At 38.1% G+C, this 19,123-nt stretch overlaps 1 protein-coding gene and 1 long non-coding RNA gene across 7 annotated transcripts in view; one reads left to right on the top strand and one right to left on the bottom strand.

Moving 5' to 3' along the window:
* Positions 1-1,189: 1,189 nt before the first annotated feature.
* On the bottom strand, positions 1,190-18,398 carry LOC120535179. Of its 4 annotated transcripts, none has more exons than XR_005634863.1 (4): positions 18,231-18,398; positions 12,529-12,627; positions 10,458-10,583; positions 1,190-1,228 (listed from the first exon to the last, which is right to left on the bottom strand). It is a non-coding gene; the product is annotated as an uncharacterized LOC120535179 (long non-coding RNA). The 4 variants fall into 4 exon arrangements; XR_005634864.1 differs by lacking the exon at positions 18,231-18,398 and adding an exon at positions 17,185-17,304; XR_005634866.1 differs by lacking the exon at positions 18,231-18,398 and adding an exon at positions 15,728-15,790.
* The window catches only part of LOC120535177 (collagen alpha-1(XXVII) chain B-like), a 391,818-nt gene continuing 387,276 nt past the window's right edge, over positions 14,582-19,123 (top strand). The window contains exon 1 of one of the 3 annotated variants that reach the window (XM_039762832.1): positions 14,582-15,055. In XM_039762832.1, coding sequence (XP_039618766.1) covers positions 15,003-15,055 — 53 coding nt within the window. In that variant the 5' untranslated portion in view covers positions 14,582-15,002. Of the gene's footprint in view, positions 15,056-15,622; positions 16,015-16,749; positions 16,845-19,123 lie in introns of those variants that run through there. The other 2 variants (XM_039762833.1, XM_039762834.1) reach the window with 2 other exon arrangements.

Raw genomic sequence — 19,123 nt, 5'->3', positions numbered from 1 at the left:
TAATGGAACAATCTGTGTCCCATCTCCCACCTCCTTTTAATATTAGTAAAATGTCATTCAATTGCAAATGAGTCTACAGCAAAAAAAAAAAGTAAACTATTATACTGTCGTAATTAGGGTTACTTCTTTATTTCATTTTTTTTGATACTTAAGACAGCTGATAAAGATCAGTGAACAAATATAGTGTGTTCTTTAATTTTAGGTATCAAATATTTTAAGTAATGCAGAAGCAAAATCATATTACGTAATCTTTTATTTAAAAAAACAAAGATGCAATGTCTAAACAGAGCAAGAGAGGTCAAGTAAAAGAAAGAAAAGAAATAGGAAAACAATTATACCTGAGCAATATAGGCTTACTCTTCTATGTCAATTATTTAATATAAAATAACAAATATATATTTCATATGAAAAGAAATATACAATAGAAATATTTTTTTATATAAGAAAACTAGGCAATTGCCTATTATGTATATTCAGGAAGAGTGGTGAAATGGACCACTTTAACTATTATGTGGTCTATTAGGAATTTAATGGCAGAGCATCAAGTCATCCAACCAACCTCTCTCTAACCATGGAAAGTGACTGATGAATGTTCAGTTTCAGCTCAGCTCACTTATCCTTAATTACATGGTAAGGGCGCCGATTTTCATGCATGGGATGAGTGAGATATTGTTGATTAACTGCAAAGTGCCGCATGTTAAAACAATCAAAAATGTCTTGCTATACAAAAAGAGACGACTATTAAAAAAGGACAGGTCATCTTAAAACATCAAGACTCATTTGTAAAATAAACTGTCGCAGACGTAGTTTTAAAACTCCTCACTCTTGCCACCATGGTGACCTCAAAGAAAAAGGCTTCTCGAAACTATGGTAAAACTGTGTAATAAAATAAAGAGTCCTTTCAAATAGAAAAAGATTTGGGGTTTTATCCCCGTATATTGTCGTCCAGACAGCAATGAAAAGAATGATTCAAATATGACTTTTCAGTACACAATGAATGAAATACTGTTATAAAATGGCGTTTATATAGCAGATGGGATGATGGGAGGAAGTGGTTGGCAGGAAGTGACGATTGGAGGCGGGACCACAGAACCAACGTCACCAGGAGTAGACTGGAGTAATCGAGTGGGAACCGGAAGTGAGGTCATCAGATGGAAACCGGAAGTGACGTCATCACGGCCATTGTGGATTTGTGAGTTTGGAAATGTTTTATTTGTCTTCCGGTTTTCTGTAGATAGAAAGAGATTCAGGTAAGTACCACGTGATAAACCCTTGTCTCGCGAGATTTCACTCACCTTTAGACTCTTTGACTGCCTCCAACTCGCACGTGTGTGACAACTGATAAATACATTTTGTTGCTTGGGAGTTTAAAGACTGTGGGCTTTCATTTATAGATTCCTCACTTGCTTCCACACTAAAACTGATTCCATCAGCCAAAAATCCATCAGTCAAAAATCTCAAACTATTATTTTAGCTCTCAAAAGAAAGTTTTTCTCAAAATTATAAAGACTTTTTATATGTTTTCACACATTATAATTTGTTGAACCTTTTCAGCCAACATCCTCACACAGATCCTAAGTAATCAAGAATTGTACAATGTTCTCATTCAGAAATTAACACTCAGTAAAATGAAGTTGAAACAACCTAAACACACATTTTTACAGGTTCAAAATGCAAACCCAAAGCAGTAAAATTGTGCATACATCAATTTGAATTTCAGGATAAAGAAATAGTAATACGTCTGTGTTTACTGTATTTTATGTTTTGGAAAAATGAACTACAAAAATACTGGAAGAAAACAAAGAAGTGAAAGACAAAGACAAACAGGAAGAGGAAAGGGCAGATGAAGTTATCCTGAATGAAATGCATACTACTTTAGTTTACTGTGTCTTTGTTCACAGATCGACAGTAAGGAAAGCTGAGCAACAAGTGCAACCAAATTTTAACATCTTCACAATAGCAGTTGTAATTGGGACCTTCAGACAAAAAAATACATTTTACTGCTATCAACATGAAAGGTAACAAAGTATTGTTATATAATATTAGGGGGCTCCGCAAACTGCTTGCTTTGCTCACCCACCCCGTGTTTGGTTTACTGGATATACTATTTAAAGAGAGTGTTACTTTCATGGGAATTGTTACATATGCATTATTTTCACTTTTACTTTAAAACCTTTGTAAAAACAATCCTTCATTTCTGGCCCCGGGAGTGGTTAAATCTCTTTCTCGCAGAACGTATAACGCTGCTTGCATTGTGGGGGGGGGACAGTTGGATCATCTGCTGGCTTGCTGCTGCTGCTGGCGAGCTGTGTATTCTACTTGTCGCGCTGCGTGTCCATCATTTAAAAGCCTGTACTGCTGCTGTCCTTTTGCCACTTTACGTCTCTGCCACTCACATTGTGTTTTGGGGCGTGGGCTTGGCTGAATGCATGCTAAGGAGAAGTGGTCAGATCATCTGCTGGGCTTGCTGCTACTGGCAAGCTGCGTGTTCTGCTTGTCTTTGTTTTAAGAGCTGGGAGCACATGAAGTGTGTATCTGCCAAAAGCATTTGAACAACTACTAGGTTAGATGACCGTGAACTTGTTTTAAACGTTGTCTCACTGCCTTGTCTCACGTGACGTTAAAGTGTCTCTCGCGGAACGTCAAATTGTCTTCCAAGAAGGTCACGTCTCGTCTCCCTAGTCTCTCTCCCAAGATTTATTTTTATAATAGAAAGACAGTACATGTGTTATGCTTGGCAAAAGGAAGGCAAACATTTTGAATGGAGGTGACCAGGAGAAGAAAAGTCACTAAACAAAGCAAAGAGAATCATTACTGAGGGCCCATCCTATTTTTGTGAAAAGCCAGAAAAGGAGGTAAAGAATACTAACAGTAAATGCTAACACCAAAAACACTGAAAATTCCTTAGTTTTAGTGGCAAACTTAGATGATCATGAAGTGTAAAACGGTGACCTTCAGTCCCCGTCTTGTTGATGACATTGATGGCACATACTGTACCTTCAAGCATAACAACATCATAGCAACCGCTTCCTAATATGAGTAAATGAAAACCAAGATGGCATCAGAAACATTTTTTAATGTTCTGAAAACAACACTCTAGTTAGAAAAGTCAGAATTGAATTCTCAGACAAAAAAAACAAAAAACATACAATAATTAAATACAGAAGGGCAACATAGGTTCACAAAAACTTGTAAAAAAGTACCAATCATAACAACATGACTGAAGAAGGTCTTCACTACATTCTCTTTACTGAAGTCTTCTATTTGTTGCTCTTGTTTCTTCTACTACTTTTACTGTAATACTCCAATGTACTATATATGAAATCAAAACAACTTGTATTGGTCACATTCAAATTATACATGCAGTATAATATGTATTGAAATATTTAGTTGCTCAACACCAATGACTGTCCCTTTAAGAAGAATAAAAAATAAAATGAAAACATGACACATTATTTTATAAGTACCAAAATTAATTAATAGGACTTTAAATATGTGATAATGATACATAATAACTAAATAAATAACTTAAATACTTAAAGGAGTTAACAATAGAGTATCATGAAGTTCTAGACATTTTCCTTATTCAAAATGCATATGGATTTTGGACAAAAGCTCCTTTTCAGTCTCTCCGAGCTGGACTTCAGGCAGCAATATCATTTGTCTGGCCACGGTACAGAAAAGAGGCTGCTGTTGGGATGGCTGGAATCATTGACAATTTGCTCTGTCCTGGTCCAACACTGTTTGGTCTAGATGTCCTTGAAGTTAAGGAGTGCACACCCAGTAATGCGTCCAGCTGACCGCACCAGTCACCTGTCCTGTTGCATTCTGTTCCAAAACCAGTCACTACTATTTCCTGAGAGAATAGTTTCAAAAAGTGGATGTGTAGAAGTTCTTCAGTACCTGGGAGAGCAGCCTGAGGTCCCCGAGACGTCTGTGGATGTAAAGATGTTGTTGTACCTTCTTTACCAAGGTGCTGGTGTGTTTGGACCAGGTTAGGTCTTCTGTGATGTGGACCAAACGTCATATCTCGGTATTTTTTAACTGAATGACGATATACGATATATATCTCGATATTTGTGCAAATAACAAAACATATAATAACTAACAAAACAAAGCAAGTGACTTTCTTACACAGAGAAATGGCCTGGGCGTTGCGGATATTATCCATACCATGTCCTGTAATACACAAAATAAAAACTTTTAAAATCAATTTCTTTTTTATGTAAAGAGGCAGATCACTCAAAGCCAAATTAACATCCATCTGTGTTTAGTAGGGAGGAATAAGATTTAACTATGTGTGTAAACTGTGTTGTGTAATGTGTAACCTACAAATGGTTTTAGTTAAACCATTTTGGTAAAATCAGCAGCAAATGAGTGAAGCAAATGTATATTTTTAGACCTTTTCAATATGAAACACTGCTGAATTTAAAATGTATCCCTGTCTCTTCTTGAGTGCAGTTGTAGCCCTGGTGGTAAGGATTTGCTGGCGGTCGCTTTAACCCGCATCTGGCCCTCCAACTTGCAAGGAAAACTTGGTTGTTGGTGGCAGAATTGGCACCTGATGCACCTTGTATGTGATTGGTGCGGCCATGCGCTGTACACAGCACACGCTCCGCTTCCCTTTCCTGTCTCTTCTCAGCTTGGGCTCTCATTCAGTGTCACAATCCTCAGTCTAAGAGCACACACTACAATAGGGCGGAAAGTTTATGTAACAAAGTTTCAATTTTATAAGTGGTAGCTGTATAAGCTTAAACATTTCAAATAGATTATCTTGTGGTCAATAGGCATATTTAGCTTTGTAAGTGGTTCTATAAAACTTTTTACTTGACTTTTTTTTAATATGTTGACACTATATACCATTACAGTGCATGAGGAAGTTTTATTGACTTATACAACTACGAAATGCATCATGAATTTATGAAATAACACCATACTTCAAATTTTATATTAATTTTAGCATGAATTATGAAGTTATCAAAAAGACAGAAATGACATTACACCATAGGTCAAATGTGACAAGGAAAGTCTGGGGAACTTTCACTAAACACTAGTTTTTTTGGAGATATGCACTGCCTTCATGGACACATTTCAATTGTTACACATAATTTCTTTTAACTAACTGGTACATGAAGTAGAAATATTCTCCAAGTTCAGCAAGAGATAAAAAGCAGTGTTTTAATAGTCTATTTAAAGTAACATTTCTATCACTATTCTTTACAGTATTTTCAGAACAGCCACGGTATATTCTGTGCTCTATAAGCAGAAGCAGCCATTTCTAAAGAACTTATGGTTCCTGCAATAAGATGATATGTTTCCAAGATGGACCTAAGAGGCCTTCATGCTCCCGGCAGTCAATAACAGTCAGGAAAAGACATTGTTATTCTAAACTGATGAAGCATTTCAGAGAATATTAAACATGTTTTGGGAAAGCTGCTTAGAATCAGCAAGCCAGAAGAAATGTCAACATCAGAAATACAGAAGAACTTGGGATCTTAGGCTTAAAAGAGCGGCTCCTCCTTTAAACTGATTCTCTCCACTGAATATAGCTCTGTTTGTTTTTTTAAGTCAGTTTTTTTTATTACGTTCATTTTAAAAAAGTGAGCATCAAGAAAAAAAAACATTCGGTGACAACTGTTTGGGAAATTACTAAGTCCAAAACAGAAATTTTGGTCACTTTTATAATAAACCACAAAGTAATGAGTAGTGCAGCAAGACTGTACATTGCATAACTTCTGCTAGATTAGACAACATCTGTTGTAAACAAGAAATATCTCTCGTCAATATACTAGACTGCATTTTCTCTAAAACTAAATATAACACTTACTATACTATACCATACTATACTATACTGTTACTTATAAAACAATGTTGGGGTATTTTTTTTATTATTAATATTCTTACTTATAAAACAATGTTGATATATTGTATTATTAATGGAGTGGAGCTTATGATATTATTTATCTGGACTTTCAGAAAGCATTTGATAAGGTGCCACATGAGAGGTTGGGCACCAAGTTAAAAGAAGTGGGAATTCAGGGTGATGTTTTTAGATGGGTGCAGAATTGGCTCAGACACAGGAAGCAGAGGGTGATGGTGCGAGGAACCTCATCAGAACTGGCTGATGTTAAGAGTGGTGTTCCACAGGGGTCAGTGCTAGGGCGCTGCTATTTTTAATATATATAAATGATTTAGATAGGAATATAAGTAACAAGCTGGTTAAGTTTGCAGATGATACCAAGATAGGTGGATTAGCAGATAATTTGGAATCCGTTATATCATTACAGAAGGACTTGGATAGCATACAGGCTTGGGCAGATTTGTGGCAGATGAAATTTAATGTCAGTAAATGTAAAGTATTACACATAGGAAGTAAAAATATTAGGTTTGAATACACAATGGGGGTCGAAAAATCGAGAGCACACCTTATGAGAAGGATTTAGGAGTCATAGTGGACTCCAAGCTATCAACTTCAGACAGTGTTCAGAAGCCATTAAGAAGGCTAACAGAATGTTAGGTTATATAGCACGATCTGTGGAGTACAAGTCCAAGGAGGTTATGCTCAACCTTTATAATGCACTGGTGAGGCCTCATCTTGAGTACTGTGTGCAGTTTTGGTCTCCAGGCTACAAAAGGACATAGCAGCACTAGAAAGGTCCAGAGAAGAGCGACTAGGCTGATTCCAGGTCTACAGGGGTTGAATTATGAGGAAAGATTAAAAGAGCTGGGCCTTTACAGTTTAAGCAAAAGAAGATTAAGAGGTGACATGATTGAAGTGTTTAAAATTATGAAGGGAATTAGTACAGTGGATCGAGACTTGTATTTTAAAATGAGCTCATCAAGAACACGGGGACACAGTTGGAAACTTGTTAAGGGTAAATTTCGCACAAACATTAGGAAGTTTTTCTTTACACAAAGAACGATAGACACTTGGAATAAGTTACCAAGTAGTGTGGTAGACAGTAAGACGTTAGGGACTTTCAAAACTCGACTTGATGTTTTCTTGGAGGAAGCAAGTGGATAGGACTGGCGAGCTTTGTTGGGCTGAATGGCCTGTTCTCGTCTAGATTGTTCTAATTCTAATTCTAATTCTAATGCATTATTAACATTATAAACATAAAACTCTAAAAGTGGATGGGAAGCTTGCTCTTTACAAATACAGAATGTCAACAAACATTATTTCCTCTCAACATTGAGGAAAAAAGTGACTTTAATTTACATATCCAATAACAATATCTAGGCATTCAGTCAATATGATAATGACACCGGAGAGTGGTGACTTGTTGCTTATTGATTAGTACATGCAAGTCATACATTCACTGTACTCTGTACATGTAATAATATGTCTGTATATATTTATATTAGATATTGTACTCTTTTACACAGTTAGGAAATATCACAATCTTGATTTGACATAGCACCTTTTCTAGTTGTTCCATCCAGGGTTGACTCCTGCCTTGTGCCTAGTGGTTCTGGCCTGCATGACCATGAACTGAATTACAGTTTTAATAATGTACATAAGGATGGACAAAAATTTCCCTAGACTGCATTGCATAACATGTTGTATAAAAACTCACAACTAAATGTAATTAAACCTTAGCTTGTTGCTTTTATATTGTACTTTATAGCAAGATCTACTACAAAAGTATGTTACGCTTTGTTGAGAAAATCAATCAATTGATTTTTATGTGATTTAACTACATTTTGTTCTGCCTGAGCTGGCTAGCTGGGAGGTAATAAGAGAACGTGACTAGGATCAGAAGAGAAAGACCAGCCAAAATATTGGCAAAATACAAAACCTGGAAGTCTTCAAGCCACTGTCGGCCGTCATATTGAACTTTCCAACGGTCTTTGTTACTTATGGGCCCATCTTCAAGAAATTTGGTACGCGGGTTCCCAACGCTAACTGAATCCTACTTACGTACATATATACGTCCATAGCCTGCAGCTGCAGTCCCCCATCCCCACGCCTCCCACGTTGTTGGCTGCCTTCCTATATAAGGCCTTCCGTCACTCCGGTCTCTACATTCCCTTCCTTGCTTCGCCACGGGATTCAATCCACGGTTTCTTCGCTGTTTTATTGTTCGTTTATTACGATTATAGTTATTGTGTAGGTATTTCAGACTTACTTTATATTGTTCAGGTACCCATTTCCTTTATCGTTCTAACTGTACCCCCATTAACATGTCTATCGAGGTGATCACTATTGATCAAAGAACTGTCACTTACTGAGTGGTTTCCATGCCAGGAGATGGCACCTACCTTTTCCATTCTCTTTGTTACATATTGCACGGCCATATCAGGCTCACTCTTGATATCCGGAGGAACATTGTGTCTTATGTATTGAATGACTGGGACAGGTTCAAGGTGTGGACTGATGACGGTACAGGAGATAATTATTCTACACAGGAGCACTATAGAGAGTGAAATGCTTAAGCCCTTCACCTATGGTTCTGCATGTGAGTTGATGGCTGCCGCTGAATTGTTCGGTTGTCGCTTTCAAGTTTACCGAAATGGCCAAATATTTTACACCTTTCGACAACCGCCAATGCCTCTTAAACATCTTAGATTCACAGGTGACGATTTCAGTAGTGGACACTTTGATGTTTATGAATGTTTACACTCTCAAAAGCTGGATGTGAAGTTATCAATGAAACCGGTTGTACGCTTACAACGCTTGACAGATGCTGAATGTCACTTCAATACAAGTCCTGCAAATACTGTCGTAATTGAAACAAACCATGAAACTCAAACCGATTATGACAGCAGCAATCCAAGCTGTGAGATTTGAGACAAGATTCCTTTTCACATGGCCAACTGTAAGTTGCATGCTCAAGAGTAAGCTCAGCGCACAGCTTGGTCATATTACAACCGGAGGGCCGAACTCACAATGTGGTATACAAAGAGAGCCTTAACAAATAATTATTGGTATATTTTCCCTCAGTTTTTAAAGGTTTCATTTTCTTCTTAATAAAAATTTTAAGGCAATACTTTGCCACTGCGAAGCGCGGGTATTTTGCTAGTAAAGTATCTATCTATCTATCTATCTATCTATCTATCTATCTATCTATCTATCTATCTATCTATTTTTTAGAACAGGCCAAGGCCTGAATGCACACATTTCCATCTACTAAATATATCTAAATGACACCAGCACCCTTCAATGGCTTGAGACATATCTAAAGACCTGTCTCTAAATTAGTAAAACCATTGCTAACTTACAGGAGCAGTTGAACAATATTTGGTTAAATATGGCAGAAAAACACCACATAATTTCTATGTAACAACATGCCTTTATGCATGAATGCTGTGTGGATAGTCTTGGTGGTTTTAATGAAACCCACATGTGCTACCATTGACAAGTTCTGTTTTTTGATTTTTTTGCATTCATGTGCTATGTGTGATAATTTGCATTTACATTTGACCATTGCTTCTAGGTATAACTTTTATTATTTTTTTGACCACATCTCTCTGTTATAATCTTGTGACAAGACGTGATCTTTGGAAGAGAGACAGAGAGACACTTTCACGTCCTGTGAGACGGACAAGTCACATCATACTTATAACCTTTGGAAGCAAGTCCCATTAAACACATGCAGAGCAGGTTAGAAATAATGGAAGTAGGAAAATTCAAAAGTCTCAAAAAAATGAGAGTAAAGATCACATTAGCGCAAACAAACTGAAAATATTACTCTGTGAAATAAAGGAACAGCGAAAAGAGATCGAATAGCGTTTGAGGATGTCTGGGGGATAAGAGAGACAAGGCAGTGACACAAAAAGACAGCTGCTGTACAGGCCTTAAATGTTCAAAGCGCCAAATAAAATGCAGATCACATAGCACGGCAGCAGCAGCAAGCCAGCAGCTGATTGAGCAAAGAGGAGGTTAAAAAATGCATTTGTTTCCCATTGTATCACCGTTTAAGAGGGGTTTCAGGGGAGCGGCGCTGGCAGGTTTGGGGGGTTAGGGGTTGGCGAGCGAAGTGAGTAGGGTGCAAAGCCCCCAGTAGTTAATAAAATAATTAATCCCTTTAGATCTACACTAGGTTTCAAGGTTGACCCCTGACTACTGTTATGTGTTTGCCTAGGTACTTAGATTTGAAGGGTTTCCTTCATCTTAGAAATTCAGGGATTTTCCAGTTTTTTTGCATATCTTCATAATGAACCTCACTGTTTGTTGTTTATGGGTTACTCAATGCTTTGAAGGTGTTTTCCTGGCCTTTATCTGGACAGTGCAAAATCAATCATTATTCATTATTATGTATATATTTATTTTTGAATGACAATTTGGACTTGTACTTTGGCATTAGATGTTACCCTCCCATGACTGGGATCTTGGTGTGAAGTAGAGATTGTGTGAAAATAGGCTTAGGGAAATTGAGCATAAATCCTTTGCTGAGTAAGAAGCTCAAACCATTGTGAGAGGTTGAAAAATAACAGCTTGATACATTCAGACTTACCTCTATGCATAAGTGTGGCTCTGAAACTAAACTTCTCAATCAAGTGTCTTCTCTTCCCAACTCTGGAGTTACTCCTGGTTCAGCACCATACAGTTAAGAGTTTGTTCCAGTGAATAAAAAATGTATCTAAATGAAATTTTGCAGAGAGAAAAACTGTGTTGAGACTAAGCACATACTCAGGGTATTGGCTACTTTAGAGACATTGTATTATGTGCTTAAAAGAGTACCATTAAATGGCTTTGTATTCCTACTGCATAACTTCAACATTCTCTTGGGGAATAACAGAAATACCTGGAGTGGCATAATTGGAAGGTATAGTAATCTGAGTGATCATTACTTGATGATTACTTGAGGACCTTCAAGACCAAAACAAGTAGTAAGGGTATGCCCGAAATGACCCGTTGAAAAAGACTCAGGAAGGGATTTTTCTGCATTTCAGGACAGTTTAGGTACAAGGAGTGTGAATGGAATCTGTGTCCAAAACATTTTGGTGTTTCCTAATGCAGCAACCCTAGGATGTGTTTGTGGACAGTAAACCAGCCTTGGAAAGGACACTAAAATGCTGCATGTATGATATTAGATGTTCATTTCAAAGTCCTGGCATATATTGCACCTTTTTTCCCTATTTAGGCACAGAATTTAGAATTCTAGAAAATATAGTATGTTGACCATAAGAACATTAAAAAGTCTATCAGTTAATACTGTACCTACTATCTTAAATAGCTGCCCTTGGAGTTTATTGATTGAAATTACAAAGGAAGACTTACTAGAAACATAAGGAATATGAACTAACCAATGTTGCAAAGAATGAAAATTCATAATATTATGAATAAGACCTGAGAAAACATTTCAAGATATAAAACACATACCCATGCTCTTAGAACTGTAAAGCACAAACAACTTTCATTGTGGGTCTAAGAGAAGAATATAAGCTTAATCTGCAATAATGTGTCATGTTTATTTGGGTCATTGCATTTAAATCGCATACAGTTTAAATATGAAAAAGCAAACAAAAGAATTGAGTTTAATTTAAGACATGTGTACCCTTTTGTATGCCATCATGCAAGGCCCTGCTGTGTGTATTCATACATATACAGTATACAGCATAAATACATAGATAGGGAGATAAACTAGACATCTGTGATAAAACATTTTCTATGGACTTCTCCAGCATAAGATATTCCTTGCTGAGTTGCTTATATTTATTCAAATTTATCAAAATGATTTATGATTAGGGCGGCACGGTGGCGCAGTGGTAGCGCTGCTGCCTCGCAGTTAGGAGACCCGAGTTCGCTTCCCGGGTCCTCCCTGCGTGGAGTTTGCATGTTCTCCCCGTGTCTGCGTGGGTTTCCTCCCACAGTCCAAAGACATGCAGGTTAGGTGGATTGGCGATTCTAAATTGGCCCTAGTGTGTGCTTGGTGTGTTTGTGTGTGTCCTGCAGTGGGTTGGCACCCTGCCCAGGATTGGTTCCTGCCTTGTGCCCTGTGTTGGCTGGGATTGGCTCCAGCAGACCCCCGTGACCCTGTATTCGGTTTCAGTGGGTTGGAAAATGGATGGATGATTTATGATTAATAAAATCAAACTTTCAAAAATAAAACCATATATAAGCTAGAAGAAGCATCAATAATTAAATAAATATGGCAGACAAAAAGGCACTCAAAAATAAGATATCAGTGTGAAAAACATACAATTTTAACAAAAACTCTAGCCCCACATGTAGCTTACAGGGACCAAGTACCGTCTCTAATACTAGAGCAGATTGCTTGCTTTCCCAAAACACTCTTCCACTTAACTCTTTGTCACTCACTTAGCCACAATTCTGCGGCCATAAAGCTGCAAAACTGTAAAAACTGCTCTAGTAATAACTCAGAAAGGAATGGGCCTTTTAACATGCATCTCATCCCAATCTAGTACACATGCATGACAGCCCTAAAACTACTTCTAGTCTCTTGAATGTTTCAGCGTCTCCAGGCTACAGGCTTGCCAGAGACCTCTTTTTGCGGTGTATCCCTTCATTGCAGACACACCATTCAAGTGCTAAGCGCCCAATTCAGTACATAAGCTGCAAACCTTTTTCCAGTTGGTAGCAGGGCGCTGACATTTCCTTCTTGGGAGTCCTGTGAACCTTCCATCTCTCAAGCTGAAAACCAGGTAATTAGTGGCCCAAGCCTTAAGAGACAGGAAAGTATATATTGAATAAATGGATTGTTTTTTCACCAACCATTGCGTTAAATGTATAGAAAAAACTCAACAGGGTAGAATATTAAAACAGAAAATGCAAATTAAGAAAATAAAGTATCATTAATTCACATCAGAAATAACAGTTTTGAAAATCAAATATTCTGTGAGATTTCTTAAAAGACTCCAGCAGACCCCCGTGACTCTGTGTTAAGATATAGCAGGTTGGAGAATGACTGACTGACTGACTGACTTCGGACTGCAGATGCAACATTGATCAGGTGTAAGTAAATATGATTTTGTTCAATAATGTGCTGGCATCCCACCTAAGGCTGATCTCTAACTTGCACTGGTTGCATCCCGGATAATAGCCACCTTACCTTAACTCTGTATTAACTAAAGTCGTTCATAAAACAGAGCAACAATGACTTAAGAAATCACAATTTTAATATATTGGGATTTGAATACTGGGACCAAGAAAGTACAATTGACTGTGTGATAAACTTTCTGATATACAAAGTTAGGGAGACACTTGAAATCATGCTTTAGAAATAAGACAGAGAGGGACTGGCTATCTATTGTGTCAATTAAGTAAGCACTAGCCAACTACCATGTGACTTCAACTCTCACATTATTATCTGCATAAAAGATACATAGGCAACAGTCATTATAAACAACAAACCCCTTATTTAGTAAATAGTTGAGTTCTGGCACTTACTGCATGAGCGTATTTTTAATTTAATCCCAAAAAGGAATTTAATTAAAATGTTGGCTTAATCAAAGACAGGACTCATAAGTAAGGTATTACTTGAGCAATGAAAATTTTAAATGTGACCCTTTAAGTATTATGCATTGCAAAATGATATAACTTCTCCACTAAGTGAAAATAAAACTTTATTTTAGCACTTCAGTCTCAACCTAGGATGTGCCTACTGTGTTTGTTTGTGTTTAGCATGCCAGCCATTACATGAGTAGGTCGTCTCTCTGTGAGGAAGTCAACATTTAAAATGTGCCAATAAAGCTACTGTACATTTTCTTTCTTAAATTTAAACTGCCTATGTATTTTTTCTAATTAGCAATTAATGCTAATGCTGACTCTGCATTTCTATGCAATTGCTGGCAATCTACTCAAAATCTAAATTCAGTTTATTTTTTGTACTTTCAAAGTGCTCCCCAGCTAATTATTACATATAACGTTTGTATTATCCTCTGCGGCACTTTGTTGCTTTGAATGCCAACTTTGTATTCTATGAATAATACTTCGAGCGGGTTCAACATGAAAAGAATTGCAAAAATTACCATAAACACCGAGAAACCATAGAAAATTGCCGGCAGAGAGAATATTGTACATGCTTGCTTATTCTCAGAAGCTGGGATATGGGTATATGCATAACCTCTGTATCTGATACACTGTAGCCCAAAAATAGAGCTTACATTTTAATTGGCTATTTGTGTTCACCTCATCCATACTACTAAATAGCAGAAGAAGGTATTCGGATTAACATCTAAACTCTGTGTAGCGGATTGTACAAAAATTATGATGGGCGGGGCTTGATGTGTTAAATAAATCAATGACTTGTTCTAACTATACGTAAAGGATTGTACAAGGTTCACTGTCGGTTTTTTCATCAGGTTAATTAGATACAATAGGTTTTATTCTAAAATTTCGCAACAATGTAATATAATGAACAATGTTAAGTGGTGAGAGTGTGAAAGCCAAATTAAATCAGGGACGCGAGCTGCACTCGTGCTACGGCTGCCTGTTCATATTTTTAACTGGAGCTCTCCTTGTGCTCGTCCGCTGTTGTGTGCCCTGAGCGGAGGGTGCGCGCCTCTCTTCTATACACTCATTGATGCGTCGGGAGCTCATCTCAGTCGAATGAATGGGGATCTTGTGCCTGTGTGCCCTGCCCCTAGAGGCAGTGTCCCGTCTCATTAGACCAATGTTTGCTGAAACCGGACACCTGACACATTGGAGCCAAAACTCCACTCACTGAAAACTATTTAAATGGAAAAAAGGGATGAGCATCGGGCTTCCAGTTTGAGACGTTCGAGTCCAAATCCCCCCTCTGTCGTTTGGTCTTTCTTTCTGCGGTCCGATATCCCAAACCAGGATTGGCATAAATGAATAAACTACGTCATCTGACAGAAGAGAAGTCACGCGTGGAAACTTCCAGTCGTTGTATGTTTTTACACCGTGCGGGATTGTATATTTGGCCTTAAACGTGCGAAAGTGACACATCGGGATCATTTCCAGAAGCGTGTCCAATGCGTGAAAAAGCAGCGGGTGCTTTGTGTCCCTCAGCTAAGGAGTCACGTTGTGATTAAAGGATTAGGAAATTGACTGCCGGGACAAATGAATACAAATGAATTTAGGGACCCGAAGGAGAGATTGCAGAACCTCTCAAGTCACTACAAAGTAAGTGCGACGACTTCGTCCCAGGTGTCATGCATTGTTCATTTATTTGCACCTGTTTTATGTTTTACTTTTCGGTTTCACAAAAGGGATTGTTGTTGCGCAGCATTGTTTAACACATTTCTACAACAGTGGTGGGCATTTGAAAGTCTTTTCTGATTACAACGACATTCCAGAAAAAAAAAACAACTTGTACACAATTCTAAGTGGAGGAGATTGGTTTAATGCAACACTGGGTATCTCATCGATAAATTAAAAATGTTCGCTCAAAATGTTTGTCTTACATCATAAATGCACAATACTTAAACATAATGACAGTGCACTGTTGCTTTCTGCTGAGATTATGCTTCATTGATACATGTATAGCGTTATTCATCCTAAAGAATAAATCCACTGGAATTTTAAGGGGATGGATGCTCTTTATAGTTAAAATATCCATTGGTACTGGGCATCCGAGGAATTCCGTGTTCTACGAGAGCAAAACGGCAAAGCTGTTGTCTATGTACAACAGGCGAGGGCGACAGAGAGATACAAAGTCTCGGCCGCCACTCCAGAGCGACTTCTTGTCGCCAAGCCGCGTTGCCGGTGATTGCTCCCAACCTTCAGTGGTAGTACTGTGGGAAATGAACGGTGCCCCGGAGCGGGAAATACCCCGATGAGCCATAACTCGCGTACTTGTTGAATACTCCAAGAATGCTGATCCCGGGGCTGGACGTTCGTGACACCTCTTCGCAGCAAGAGCCTGTGTCTGTAGTGTTCTTGTTAAAGAGAAGGAGGAGTGCTGGAGCAGCGATCTCTTAACTGCTTTAAACGGCTGAAAAAAGGCGACTTGGTGGGTTATCGCAAGGGCAGAAATAAATCATCCATGGACTGTAGTAACAAACACCGAGAAAGAATGAAGCAACCGTGATGGAGCCGGAATCTGCGCCGGTCTCCAAACTCAACCCGGCTGGAGTCAGGGGGTGAGTACAAATTACAGAAAGTGGTCACAGCGACTACTAAATTAATAGGTGCAACCGGGTACAAGGTACGGGAGAGCAGCAAGGAGTTGCTAGAACCGGGGTAAATATTTTATGTTTTACTATCACGTCAAGATTTGTGCAAGAGTACTCTAAAGCGATTGCACATAAGGACGCCAGCAAATTCCTTAGGCAAGTGTTGAACAAAGACGAAGTGCCAAGTTAGGAAAAGGGCTAGCTAGATCGGGTCAAATCTAATAACTGTGGCCCAGGTAGGGTGAAAGACTTGTGAGATTTGCCTGTGGAAGTAACGGGTATTTCCAACCGCTATCGGCACCTCCTGCAATATTGAAGAGGCACGACTAAAGTAGGAATTACATATTTGTGCACTGCGAGCAACGTGGCTTACTTCGTTTTAGAAATACCGTAACAGAAAATGTAATTAAATATCTGTACATATTGCATTTAAACACAAAACTCTTTCTAGAAATCGACATAACGGAACGCATCTTTATTCAATTGCCATTCGAAAAGTAATAGAGCTATTTAAGTAAAATCGAATTGGGTACACGTTAAATATACTTTGATTTGCTTCAGGCGTTTGTCGGCTGTAGGTCTGATGATCTTCTTTTAGCCCCCGCAGTCTGACTTGTCCCAAGGTACACTTATTTTAGAGACAATCCCTAAACGGGTTGCCACGGAGCCTTAGTCGACTCTAGGCTGGGGACTCGGCGCATTTCTGATTCCTCCCAAAATAAGAAAGGGAAAAAGTAGATTTTGCCAGTTTTGCGCGACTCGGGACGTTGGATGTGTTCTTTGCAGACAAAAAAGTGGTGAGTGTAACAGCTGACCTTTTACATCATATTATGTTTAAAACAAGGCTACACTGTTACATTTGAACTAGATTTAACTTTGAGAAAGAGAGAGCGAGATACGCATGAAATCTTGGAAGAGAGAAACACTGACTTGACCAAGGTTTTATTTTATTCAACGGTCAACCACACGCTTCTTTCACTGTACATTTTACAGGGAAGTAACTGTTCTAGATCCCTCGTAGGGTATCATGCACTTTAACATGTCGTCTATATTTAATTGGTATTGGCTTTAAAATTATCTTGTAATTTATCTTTTTTTAAGTTTTATTTTAATAGGATTAAAAAAAGCAACTCTCACCGTTGTATTGTAAAGTCAGCTACAGGAAAGTCTGAGCGAGGGAGGTGTGTGTCAGAGTTGCTGCGCAGCGTATTTTTTTGAATTGGATCGGTTTCAGGTGCTGGCTCAGGAGAAGACAGCTGTAAGACGACTACAGTGGCAAAATGCACTATTTCCTTGCACCGCTTGTAAAATGTATTTACAAGTCTATCTGATACTGCTCAGCAGAGGGCGCTATACACGATTGGATCGTTTTAAAATTTTGAGCTAATTTACCAGACTACGTGGACCGGAGCTTCTGGGGTTGGGCATCGAAAATGAGCTCCCTGTGGGGATTCTTATAGCAAAAAGATGGACTAGACAAACAGCACATGAGGATCGTTGCGAGAAAGCGACCAGAAAAAAACACAGTTACTCGGCAAATAACGCGTGTACCTTGGCAGGATATTAAGACGCAGCTTTTCTTCAAACGCCAGCTGCAGTTAATGGCATACTTTTGTGTCGACAGCAACTAGAAATCAGCTTGCACAGTAAAACTAACTGAAATAATACATGCTGTTGGCACCGTCATTTTTTAGGAACTACAACACCGGACGAATTATTGCTGTCATTTTAGTTCCAGGTTGTTTACTTAAAATACTTGAACCAAAACGTAGAACATTTCAGAATATGATTGACAATATGTACGCTTAAATTATTTTCTGATTTTAAATCCATGTTTTGATCGTCTTCATAATTATTGTTTAATCTGTAAAGCATTTTAATCTTAATATATATATTCTGCATATGTTGTGCTGCACTAGTCATCTTTAGATCTCTGCCTGTGTAAACACAGCTGCATTTTGTGCCATTCTCTTTTTGCTGCCGCCATCTCTCATATTTTAACAGTGCCATTGTAATATAACTAGATGTCCTATTTGGCAAAATGAACTCTGCCATGATTTTCTAAGGGATTGCCAGATAAAACTGCTGCAGCTGTTTAGTTAAATAACTATCTGAAGAAGAACAATACAAAATTTCTTAACTTGCATCTCCAAGATATTAGCTATTAAAAGAATAAACATCACCTTTTAGTGTTTTCCCCCAAAACGTCATGAATTCACTGTTCCAGTAGAGGGCTGTGAGTAGGTGGATGCCATAAAAGCTCTAAAAAATAAAAAGGCAACACAAGCCAGTTCTGAAAGGGAGGCCAGTCAGTCACTGGGCAGACTTACTGACGTACACAGGAGTGCTTAGACCAGATACAGGGATCAGTTTAAGAGAATTGTGCCTGGGCTATGGAATTCCATATAAAAACCAACATGAAGACAAAAAGTTAATGTCAATTCTGTACATAAGACACTCAATAGGAATATAATCTGTACAAGCACTGTGAGCCAGCTAGCTATCCTCTAGACCTTTTCTTCAGACTTGAAATTTGATATCAGGAAACTACTGGATAAATGACACATCCTTTTCTCTCATCTTTACAGTCTTCATAAATTACCTGCAGTGTATGCAGTTACAAGTGTTTTACTTTCAAATACAAAAGTAACTGCTACAAGTACAAATCCTATAAAATGTTTGTACTTATTTTTAGACATTTGTAAATTCCCTTTTTCACATATAAAGATTTAAACGAAACCTTGTTGCTTTAGTCGTGATGACAGAGTGGCAAGGCTGTTAACATCCTGAGTTCAAATTGTGTACCAACTTTGGTATATTTGTACAGTTTGTACACACTGTGTGTGTGTGTGTATGTCCTTCAGATGCTCCAGTTTGCTTCCACATCTTCTAGGATCTGCATGTTAAGTTAACTGGAACTTTGCACAGTAAGTGAGTGTAGATTAATGGTTAAACAGGATCTCTATAGCTGTCAGATAATATTATAATCCAAATTCAGAAACGACTGATGAATAAGCTCTACATGTTTAACTGCATGCATAAACACACACATTATATATTATATATAATTCATTCA

Source organism: Polypterus senegalus, chromosome 9, assembly GCF_016835505.1.
Source record: "Polypterus senegalus isolate Bchr_013 chromosome 9, ASM1683550v1, whole genome shotgun sequence".
Classification (NCBI taxonomy): Eukaryota; Metazoa; Chordata; class Cladistia; order Polypteriformes; family Polypteridae; genus Polypterus; species Polypterus senegalus.
Note: the sequence above shows the minus strand (reverse complement) of the source record. Positions and strands in the feature narration are given on the sequence as shown.